The sequence below is a fragment of the Mobula hypostoma genome, chromosome 11 (assembly GCF_963921235.1).
Source record: "Mobula hypostoma chromosome 11, sMobHyp1.1, whole genome shotgun sequence".
Lineage (NCBI taxonomy): Eukaryota > Metazoa > Chordata > Chondrichthyes > Myliobatiformes > Myliobatidae > Mobula > Mobula hypostoma.
Genome location: NC_086107.1, coordinates 93592992 through 93605069, shown reverse-complemented (window position 1 = coordinate 93605069; position 12078 = coordinate 93592992). Strand labels below are relative to the sequence as shown.

General features: G+C 46.4%; 1 protein-coding gene across 2 annotated transcripts in view; it reads right to left on the bottom strand.

The window, feature by feature from the left end:
* Positions 1-624: 624 nt before the first annotated feature.
* lrrc4ba (leucine rich repeat containing 4Ba) overlaps positions 625-12078 on the bottom strand; it is a 246298-nt gene continuing 234844 nt past the window's right edge. For both annotated transcript variants that reach the window (XM_063062536.1, XM_063062535.1), the window contains exon 2: positions 625-6749. In XM_063062536.1, coding sequence (XP_062918606.1) covers positions 4681-6699 — 2019 coding nt within the window. In that variant the 5' untranslated portion in view covers positions 6700-6749 and the 3' untranslated portion in view covers positions 625-4680. The remainder of the gene's footprint in view (positions 6750-12078) is intronic.

Sequence of the window (12078 nt, the reverse complement as noted above, 5' to 3'; positions counted from 1 at the left end):
ACCCAACCTTGATAATATACACACCTATGTAGTGTATATATTTCTTACTGTAACTTATGATTTTTTTTATGTAATGATGCTGCAAAACAACAAATTTCACTGCACATCATGGTGATATTAAGCCTGAGTCTGATTCTGAGGTAGACTGGAATGCAGAACTGAAGTTACTGGCAGATCAGCTCTGATTTTAGTTAATAGTGGGGGTTAGACCTGAATGGCCTACTTCTATTCCCAATCAACACTCTTAAATCTTGGGGTGACAATAGCAGTAATCCAATCCAAAGGGTCAATACCTTGGTCGATATTCTCATTAGTATTCGTAGTATTCTCAGCAGCTCCTTTATTAACCCAGAGTGGCAACTTGTTCTGCATATTGTTTGTGTGTAGTTTTTCATTGATTCTATTGTATTTCTTTGTTCTACTGTGAATGCCTGCAAGATAATGAATCTCAGCATAGTATATGGTGACATATAGGCACTGATAAAAATTTACTTTGAACTATTGAGTTGAGCCAATAAAATGGTGAAAATGTGTCAAACTTCAGTTTCGCTAATTCCTCCACTTGGTGCACTTTCATTAGAATCTCTTTATTTCTGCATTGTGATATTGTTTATCTGGCACTTCATCCTTGTCCTCCACTATAAAGATCAATTTACAAAACACTTGCAAAATGGAAATTGCCACAAGAGTGACATATTATTAAACCGAGATGTTATGGATTTATTTTACGATGTTTGTTGAGAGCAAGGGAACCTGTAGAAAGTGACTAAAAATTAATCATGTTATAAATTTTAATAGCCTAATATGGTACTAAGGATTATCTCACCCAAAGAATTTCAGCAGACATTGTTTTCTGTAGTTTAGATAATCAGTGCAGGACTTTTGGCTTCATTTCTTTGAAGCTTGCTTTTTGCAAATTTTTAACTTTCCTTGAACTTGCATCGGAATCTCAAGATACAGGGAGGACTACTTGGAAAATAACAAAAAAAAAAATTTGGGTATTAAATTTAATTAAAAACCCTTTCAATCTGTAACATAACATTGTAAAAGTAACGGCTTGTGGACAACAGCAGCATGTCTCCACTGACAAACATTTTTTTCTTTTTTTTACTTAATTCAGAGAATACAGTTGTATGGTTCTGTACAAATTCCTCAAGTTTGACATCATGTATGACATTCAGTAGAAATGTAGAGAAAACATGTGTTGTTAAAGGACATTATACACTTGACCTGTCACTCCTTTTGCAGGGAGCCTCTGTTTGTTTGGTTGGAGGGGTTAGGTGGTTTGGGCAAAAGCGAAAAAAAACTACAAACCCGGCAGTCACCTTTTTGTTTGAAGTGGGGAACGACTCAACTAGGTTTCTTTAAACAGTCTGTGGCACAAGCTTTGAGATTCTGCAGTTTCTAGAACATAAAACATTTGCCAATAGTCCTTACAATTGCTTCATAATGCTCCGTCAGTGCAGCCATTGACCTGGGGTCTCGTACCTGACATCTGCATTTGTCTACCCTGAAGACAGTACATAGTTTTCTTAAAGTATTCAGAATTCCTTCAAGCTGTACCTCCGAGCTATAGTTGGAATTATTGCTAAAATGTAATAAAATAATTGGAAACATTAACTTTCTCATAATTTACATGCTGTTTTAAGTGGTTCTCTGGTTTCTTTTTGTTACTTTTGGGTCTGCCTCCCACAGTCAGATCTCCAGCCTCAGCTACGAGAGTCGATGCTGCAGGGTTCAGGACTGTTACTCTACAAAAGAATCGCAAGGGCTGGTGGAAAGGATTGGAGTTGGCACGCGTTTCTTGCAGAGGACCTTCCCTTTGGACTCTTCCCCACACTTCTGACAGCCCTTCATCCAGGTAACCTTTTGAGGCCAAGTAAACCTGAGTACATTTCGGAATTCTGATTTGCGAAGGAAGCTGACCTTTAGCGAGGGGAGACAGGCCAGAACTGGTGAAGTTTGTCAGAATACATTGCTGCAACCCACTACATTGCACAGAAAAATAATACCAGAAATGTTAAAATAACCACATTTCCTTTTTTATATATCAACCTCACAACAAGCTTTAAAAATACTGAAGAATCACAAAAAAGCAACTCAAAAGTCCTTATACTCTTTGACGTTGCTAATATTGGGTTGAACTCATCTCAACTCTTCCCAAATAATAGTTGTATAGAAAAGAAAATGATTTGCTCTGAGTTACTTGGGCTCCATTCAACGCACAATCATCTTGCCTCCGAACAGAGGAGGAGGAAAGAGGGTTCAGAGAAATAAAAAGACAAATCAAGGTAATGATTGAACAGAAAGCTAACGCGTTCCCCAAGCTCCTACCCTGCTCAACTGGAAGGCAAGACTTAAAAGTCGGAGAGAGTGAGGGGGCAAAAGGATTTGAGGCCAGTAAGTAGGACCCTAGTACACTTGCTGCATCCATTACTAGAGGATTTATTTTGTGACTGGAAAGATGTTGTACCACGCATTGCAATCGGTGATCTAGATCAATTTTGACCTAGAATTGGGGCTATTGACAAAGAACAAGAAAGAGCCCATTACACTAGACAAGTAAAAAAAGTGCATTGACCCATTTTTTTCCCTTTACAATGAATTTAAAACGTGCTCCCCGCACCACCCATTTTTCCGAGAAGAATGTTTTCACAGAGCTGGTGTTTCATGAAGTTCTCCTGGCCCCACGGGAAGCATTCTTGTACGTTGCTTCAGTAAGTGTGTGTGTGTGTGTGTGTGTGTGTGTGTGTGTATGTGTGTAATGGGGGTGGGGATTGGTTTGATAGCTGAATCCCAAGGGTCAAAGTTGAGGTCTTACAGTTATCTGTAAAAATTGGAGTTGAATAATTGGTTTGAGTTTTTTTTATATCAGATTCCAGCATCCTACAGGCTGAATAGCAACACATCTTGAAGAAGAAAAGATATGAAGGTTCCTGAAATCTTAGCGACAGGTCCTTCATTGGGGCATTTTTTTTTCTTTGTTAAGAAACCTGTTGTAGCTACTCCAAGATTCCTAGGCCAATGTCTTTGAAGCATTGAAGAAGAAAACCTCCAGAACGTCCCAGGGCCTTTCTAGAAGCATCACCTTATCTCGAAGACGTAGTCCATTCCTAGCTGCACAATGCAAAATTCCTGACACTGGTTCCACACCCAGGACACAAGACCTCACATCCAGTGCTGCGCCCTCTAGACGGTCTCCTTGGCACTCTTGAAAGATTATAGATAGGGCCCTTTGTACTTGTCCCAGTGTGATAGAATGTAAGCAGAAATGATCAGGATCCATTGAGACTAAAGGTGTTAAGGGATCTTCAGATTCTCTTGGTATCAGTTAGACCTAGATAATTTTGTTGTTTTGGAAATTTTGGCTTTATAAACAAATATACCTTGTGTATTCACTGGCAATTCCAGACAGACTCAGGAAAATGGAAGTGGTGGAGAGAGCCAATGATTATGAGCCTAGAATGTACGGTATGAGGGGAATATGTTCGATCAGACACTGTAGCTGGCTGCAGTATGGAATGTTGCATCAGAAAAATGGGACTGGAAAGCAAATCCAAATGGTTGCTGGTTGGGAATGTGATTATGATCAATGGGACACTGTGAATGATTGCTGGTCTGGTCATGAAAACGGGACTAATGGCAAAAGGCAAATAGCTGTCAGCCTTGCCAAGAAGATATGACTTACAGGACACTGGAAACAGCAGCCTCTTCGGACAGATGGGACACTGCAGGACTGATTGGGAATGTAGAACTGATGAAACTACACAGACGACTGCATGTGTCACCAGGTAACTGGGGACCCAGTGGCTACAGTAAATGGAAGTTGGTCTTACCAAGAATATGGGGCTGTAGTGACCACGCCGATGGCTTGGACTGGTGGCCCGTCTTGGCAGAGGCAGTATCAGGCCAGTGGTGGGCGGTGGCTGGATGGGGTTTGCAAAGAGGCACCGAGACAAGAGTACATGCCCAACTCTTACTCAACCGAGGGGTGGGGTGGGGTGGAGAGGCTAGTGAGGAAATGCTTGTGCAAATCAAGTGAATGGGACTCCGGCTAACTGGCATCTCCTTTCTCCATCTCTGGACCACAGTACACCATGGACCAATAGCAGAGGCAGATAGCAACTGAGGGAGGGTGGGCAGGTAGGGGGGGAGGTGGAATGAAAGAGGAGGTGTTCTTCCAAATACCAAGGGCAGAGGCAAGATGGCATCAGAGGTGTTCTCCTCAAAACCTTCTAACCAACCCAACTCACAAGTAGCAACAAAGGTGTCCCCACCCCAACACCAAGGGCAGAGGGAGATGGTGGAAAAGATGTCCTTCTAAACACCTTCTACCCAACCTAACAGGCAGGTGGCAACAGAATTGTCCTCCACATCACCAAGGTCAAAGGCCAGGTGGCAACAGAGGTGTCCTCCCCAACACCTTCTACCCAACCCAACTGATGGATGGCCACAGAGGTGTCCTCCCCAGCACCAAAGGCAGAGGTAAGGTGGCGACAGAAGTGTCATTACCAATACCTTCCACCCAACCCAACACGCAGGTGGCAACACAGCTGTCCCACCCCAACACCAAGGGCAGAGGGAGGTGGCTACAGAGATGTCCTCCCCAATATACTCCACCCAACCCAATCCCCCACCCTCTTCCTCAAAAAAAGATGCTGGGGTGGTGGGGCGTGCTGCTCAGATCTGCGTCTCTTGCACGTTCTCTTTGGAGGCGGACTTGAAGAGGAGCGGTTCGTGCACGGAGTTGTGGAGTGGGTTTTTGGTGCAGTTCAGCGCGGCCGCATTGTTGCCGTAGTGCGCCTTGTAGGCGGCCGCGTAGTGGTTGAGGTGCTCGCGGTCGGCAGCGGGCAGCGCCAGGCAGCTGTCGGCGGGCGCCGAGCCCGCCAGCTCGTCCTCCACGTTGATGATCTCGACAGCGCGGGCCTGGCCCCGGTGCTTGTGGAGCTGGTGCTGTTTGCGCAGCTTGTAGAAGGCGACCAGCATGACGGCCGCGAGGAAGGTGATGGCCACGAAGCAGCCGATGATGATCTTGGTGGTCTTCATCACGTCGTCGAGGCCAGCCAGCATCCCGTCTCCCGCCTCGGTGGCCAGCGGCACGGTGAAGGCGCGCTCCGTCGACTGCGGCGCCAGCGACGTGGCGGAGGAGGAGGAGGACGATGAGGATGAGTAGGCGGCGGAGACCTCCCAGCCCCCGGAGGGGGTGGGCCCGGCCTGGTGCTCGGTGGAGCGGGGCTCGTCCACCACCTCCACCGTCTCCACCGTCACTGTGGTGAAGTAGCTGTAGCTGTTGGAGGAGCCGCCCGAGGAGCCGCCCGCAGCGCCGCCGCCGCCGCTGCCCGCCGGACCACCGCCGTCGGCCGCCGACACATTGAGGGTGGCTGAGGCGGTGGCGTTCCCCGCCGAGTTACTGACCAGGCAGGTGTAGAGCCCAGTGTCCTGCACCGTCACATTGGTGAAGTTGAGCGTGCCGTCGTGCAGCACCGAGATGCGTACCCGGTACGAGCCGTGGGTCATCAGCGTGCCGTTGGGGGTCATCCAGTTGACGGACGTCATGGAGGTGGCGGCGCGGCACTTGAGCTCGGCCGCCATGCCCTCGGTCACGTTGAGGTCGGCGGGCGGCTCCACGATGACGGGCGCGTAGCAGGTGAAGTGGCTCTGGTCCAGCTCGCCCAGGTAGCGCGCCTTGAGGGCGGGCGGCGAGTGGCAGCGGGCGCAGCAGGTGGTGTTGCTGGGCACCGTCTCCTTGAGCCACCAGCTGAGCCAGAGCACGTCGCAGTTGCAGTGCCACGGGTTGTGGTTGAGGTGCACCCGCTCCAGGCGGTGCAGCGGCGTGAAGAGGTCGTGCGGCAGCGAAGTCAGGTTATTGTGCGAGAGGTTCAGCTCCTCCAGCGACTGCAGGTCGTCGAAGGCGTTGCGCTCGATCAGCTGCACCTGGGCGTGCATCAGCCACAGCTTGCGGAGACTGGTTAGCCCCTGGAAGGAGCCGGGCTGGATCACCTCCAGCCGGTTGCCCGACAGTTCCAGCTCCTCCAACCGTAGCAGCGGCGTCAGGTTGGGAATCTCGGCCAGGTTGCACATGCCCAGGTTGAGGTAGCGCAGGTTGACCAGCCCCTCGAACGCCGCGTCCGAGATGTACTCCAGCTTCTTGAGCTCGCCCAGGTCCAGGCGCCGCAGCGACGGCACCCGGTTGAAGGCGTACGACGGGATGCTCTCGATGGGGTTGTTCCGCAGCCAGAGCTCCCGCAGCTTGGACAGGTACTCGAAGGCGCCGCTCGGCACCGTGGTCAGCCGGTTGTCGAAGAGCTCCAGCGTGTTGAGGCTAGTGAGGCCGTTGAAGGCGCCGACCTCCACGTGGCGGATCAGGTTCTTGCTGAGCTGCAGTATCTCCAGGTGCCGCAGCTGCTTGAAGGTGTCCGCCTTGATCACCTGGATGGCGTTCTCCTGCAGGTTCAAGTAGCGCGTGTTGGTGGAGATGTCGCTCGGCACCTCCCGCAAGTCGTAGCGGGTGCAGATCACCTTGCTGAACTGGTTACTGCAGGAGCAGCCCTTGGGGCAGACGTGCGGCTGCGCCAGCCCCCCCAGTAGGGACAGGGTCCACAGGGTCACCAGCACCAGGCGGCTAACAGTCCTGCCGACGTTGAGTCTCATCCGCTGTGTTGGAAGTGCCTTCGCCATCATCATCATCATCACTCCCATTCATAATTCACTCAGGTTTCTCGACCAAAACATCCAGGTATCTCTGTGGGCTAGAGCAGAAAAAGATTAATGAGGACTGGGAGGTGAGAGTGAAGGAAATAGCTTACCCCTTACCTCTCCTGCTCTGGGCTTTTACTCTGTGTTCAGAAGGATAAGGGGGGGGGGTCTTATTAAAACCTATCAGATATTAAGAGGACTAGATCTAATGGACATGTTGTTTCCTATAGTGGGGCAGTCTAGGACCAGAGGCACAGCCTCAGAATACTAGGATGTCCCTTTAGAACAGAGATGAGGAGGAATGTCTTTAGAAAGAGGGTGGTGGATCTGTGGAATTCATGGCCACGGATGGCTGTGGAGGACAAGTCATTGGGTATATTTGAAGCAGAGGTTTATAGGTTCTTGATCAGTAAGGGTGGCAAAGGTAATAGGGAGAAAGGAGAATGTGGTTGAGAGGGATACTAAATCTGTCATAATATAATGGTGGAGCAGAATTGATGGGCTGAATGGCCTAATTCTGCTCTTATGTCTTATGGTCTCTTATACTCCCATTCGGCAGCCCCGTCACACAGTCCTTTTCTTCTCTGGCTGTGCTCTGGCCCTCTCGAAGGGGGTTATTGGAAAAGGATCCTGGAAATGTTTTGGCTTAGAAAGGAAAAAAGAACTGCGGGGGTGACAGAGAAGGAGAGAGGTTCGGTCTTTGGTGCCTGTGGATAAAGTGCTAGACTGCCTAACCCACTGCCCAGCATCAGCTCTGTAGCTCTTCTGGGTTTCAGACTTTGCATGCCCACCCAGGCAGTCTATAAATGTGATTAGATATTCTTCCTCTACCAGGCTGTGGTACACCCATTGACCAATTAACATTCAAATCCGTTCATCTTTGAAATGTAGGAGAAGGCAGGAGCACCTACAGTCGAGGGATAACATACATACTCTTTATAGACAGAATTGAAGTCGGGTCTCTGGCGCAGTCATAGCATTCCAATAACCACTGCTCTACTCCACCACCCAACTTTGTCTTTTAAACACCCTGTCTTATGAACCTTCTACTGAGGGAAATTACTCTAAATTACTCTGTCTAGGATTCTTACAATTTCATGCATCTTGATTCAATTTCCCACTTAGCTTTTATCTGTTTGAAAGTAAACACCCTTAGCCAGTCCAATTTTTCCTTAGAGCTAAGTTTTTTTTCAACCCAGCAACGATCTGGTAAATCTCTCCATCCTCTACCAAGCAGTCACAGAATCTTCATCCCTTGCCCTTTCAGACAAAGGACATCAGCAGAGCAGGGATATTTCTGTCAGTAAGTTGGTGTTCCCCATTATGGCACTAAGCTTATCAAATCTCTTGTGTTGTTCAATTAGATTGCATCTGAATTGCATCTTAACTCTGTCCACTTGCTTTTGTTGTAAATTCCCTAGTATTGTTGCCTAACAAAAAAAAATCTCAGTTCAGAAATATTCCGCTGATCATCTCTGTTTTTAATAGAATGCAGACAAGTGTGAAGTGTTGCACTTTGGCAGGACAATCCAAAGTAGGACTTGCACGGTGAACGGGAGAGTACTGAGGAGAGCAGTGAAATGGGGATCTGGGAATACAGATCTATAATTCTTTGAAAGTGGCATCATGGGTAGATAAGGGTCATAAAGAGAGCTTTTGTCACATTGACCTTCATAAATCAAAGTACTGACTACAGGAGCTGGGATGTTAAGTTGTATAAGATATTGGCGAAGCCTAATTTTGAGTATTGAACCCAGTTCTGGTCACCTACTTACAGGAAAGATATCAATATAAAGTTGGAGTGCAGAGAAAATTTATAAAGATGTTGCCAGGACTTGAGGACCTGACTTATAAGGAAAGGCTGATTAGGTTAGAACTTTATTCCCTGGAGTGTGAGCTGGAGGAGAAATTTGACAGAGATATACAAAATTATGAGGGATCTTGATAGGGTGAATGCAGTCAGGCTTTTTCCTGGGTTGGGTGAGACTAAAACTAGAGGCCATTGGTTAATGGTGGAAGAGGAAGCTGGGGGGGATCTTCTTCACTCAGAGGGTGGTGAGAGTGTGGAACGAGCTGCCAGCAGAAGTGATGGATTTCAACACTTCAGAGAATTTTGGATAGGTATATGGAGGGCTATGGTTCGGCTGCAGGTCAATGGAACTAGGCAGATTAATATTTTGGCATGGACTAAATGGGCCAAAAGGCTTGTTTCCGTGTTCTATGACTCTAATATTTTGGGTGAGAGAATGTCACACTTCGACTAGACCTTGAGTGAAGAAGAGGTTCCTGATCCATCTACAACGCTGGGGGAACTCAGCAGGTAAGGCAGTACCTACAGAGAGGAATAAAGTGCTGATGTTTCGAGCCAAGACTGCTCATTAGGATCCTTCAGCTGAAGGGTCTTGGCCTGAAATGCTGGTGTCCTGATGAAGGATCTTGGCCCAAAACATCAGTTCTTTATTCCTCACCATAGCTGCTGTCAAACCTGCTGAGTTCCTCCAGCATTTTGTGTGTGTTAGTCTGGATTTCGATCATCTGCAGAATCTCTTGTGTCCTGACACATCTCCTGAATAGCCCAACTCGAATTAAAAGCTAAATCAGCTTGTGCTGGACCTTACATCTATTCTCCTCTCCTGGGAAAATTATTTTCTTTCTAACTTTTTTTTAATATTAAATACCTCATCTGGATTACCTTTAATCTTATAAACATTATAGTCCCTATAATCTGGGGTTTGAAGTAAAAGTAAGATTGAATCTCGGTGGTGATGGGTAACTTTGGGAGGTCGAAATTGAAGGCAGAGTAGAAAGTTAATGACAGGATTCTTAGCAGGGTGAAGGAACAAAGAAATCTTGGAGTCCACATGCATGGATCCCTAAAATTTGCAGGGCAAGTTGCTAAGGTTGTTAAGAACCATAGAACATTACAGCACAGAAGCAGGCCTTTTAGCCCTTCTTGGCTGTGCTAAACCATTTTTCTGCCTAGTCCCACTGACCTGCACCTGGACCATATCCCTCCATATACCTCTCATCCATGTACCTGTCCAAGTTTTTCTTAAATGTTAAAAGTGAGCTCGCATTTACCACTTCATCTGGCAACTCATTCCACACTCTCACCACTGTCTATGTGAAGAAGCCCCCCCCCAGTGTTCCCTTTAAACTTTTCCCCCTTCACCCTTAACCCATGGCCTCTGGTTTTTTTCTCTCCTAGCCGCAGTGGAAAAAGCCTGCTTGCATTCACTCTATCTATACCCATCATAATTTTATATACCTCTATCAAATCTCCCTTCATTCTTCTACGCTGCAGGGAATAAAGTCCTAACCTATTCAACCTTTTTCTGTAACTCAGTTTCTCAAGTCCGGGCAACATCCTTGTAAATCTTCTCTGTACTCTTTCAACCTTTTTAATATCCTTCCTGTAATTTGGTGACCAAAACTGTACACAATACTCCAAATTTGGCCTCACAAAAGAAGGCATGTGTTGTGTTGGTTTTCATGAGCTGGGGAATTGAGTTTAAGAGCTGTAAGGTAATGTTGCAGCTTCATAAAACTGGTTAGACCATACTTGGAATATTGTGTTTAGTTCAGGTCATCTCATTATAGGAAGCATGTGGAAACTTTGGAGAAGGTTCAGGGGAGATTTATCAGGGTGCTGCCTGGGTGAGAGAGTGTGTCTTATAGGTAGGACAAACTCGGGCTTTTTTATTTGGAGCGAAGGAGGATGAGAGGTGACTTGATAGAGGTGTACAAGATTATAAGAAGCATAGATTGAGCGGACACCCAGTGCCTTGTTCTCGGGGTGGAAATGGCTAATAAGATGGGAGATAATTTTAAAGTGATTGGAGGAAAGTATGGTGGGGGATGTCAGAGGTTGGTTTTGACACAGAGATGTCAGTGGAACACTTTGCCAAGGGTGGTGGTAGAGGCAAATGCATTATGGATATTTAAGAGATTCTTAGATGGTTACATGGATGATAGAGCAATGGAGGGCTATGTATGAGGGAAGGGTAGGTTAAAAGATCAACACACCATTGTGGGCTGAAGGGCCTGTACTGTCCTATGCTGTGTAACTCAAACTTCCATTACTGCATTTACCGGTGGAAGTGTGACTACACTAACCCTTTTCCTATTTGATTAATATTTTATAACCTATTCTATGCTAACATTAGGTGAGAGAAGACTCGTCCTTTTGGGAATACATACTAGTTTGTAGACACACAACATGGTGACCAACGTGGGAAGATTAGATCAAAAACCTGTTCCACTGCATCATCTAGTGGCCGTTGTTTGCTCCTTTCTAGACACTTGTAAAGGCCACGGTTTAGTGACGAACTTGTTTTGAACTTTGGAGGACTCATGGGGTTTAAGCTGTTTGTTGTAAAAGGTAACCTGTAATTGCCTCTGGGTATAATTATTACTTGGTGCAGTAGGCTAGAGGTTTTTTTTTTAATATAGTCTTCTCATAATCTAAAGATGCTGGAGCTGGTAATCCATTAGAACCAGAGTTCAATGTAGAACATAGAACAATACAGCACAGTACAGGCCCTTCAGCCCACAATGTTGTGCCAGCCTTTTAACCTACTGTAAGGCCAATCTAACCCTTCCCTCCCACATAGCCCTCCATTTTTCTTTTCATCATGTGCCTATCTAAGAGTTTCTCAAACATCCCTAATGTATCTGCCTCTGCCACCACCTCTGGAAGAGCATTCTATGCATCCACCACTCTGCCTGCCTCATGCATTCCCTCCCCCCCATGTTTTCCTCCAATCATCTTAAAGTCTAACCCTTCCCTCATACATAGAACTCCATTTTTCTCATCTAAGTTTCTTAAATGTCCGTAATGTATCTGCCTGTGCCACAATGCTTGGCATCCACCAGTCTTTGTGTAAAAACAAAAACACCTACTTCTGACACACCCCCCTCCCAACTTTCCTCCAAACACCTTAAAATTATGCCCCATCATATTAGCTATTTCCACTGGCTGTCCACTCTACCAATGCCTCATCATCTTGCACACCTTTATCAGGTTACCTGTCATCCACCTTTGCTCCAAGAGAAAAGCCCTAGCCCTGCTCAACCTACCTTCCTAAGACCACATGGAAACATAAGATAACATGTGGAGGCCAATTCATTGGGTATATTTAAAGAGGATTTTGTTAGTTCTTGATTAGCAAGGATGTTGAAGGTTACAGGGGGAAAGCAGGAGAAATCAGCCATGATGGAATGGCAGAGCAGACTCGATGGGCTGAATAGCCTAATTCTGCACCTATGGCTTATATCAAAGTTTGAATCCAATTTGAAAAAATATCTGCTATTAAAGACAGGTTGTTAATAAAAGGGACAGTGAAGCATTTGGAGTGCCTAACAAAACACAGTTAATAAACT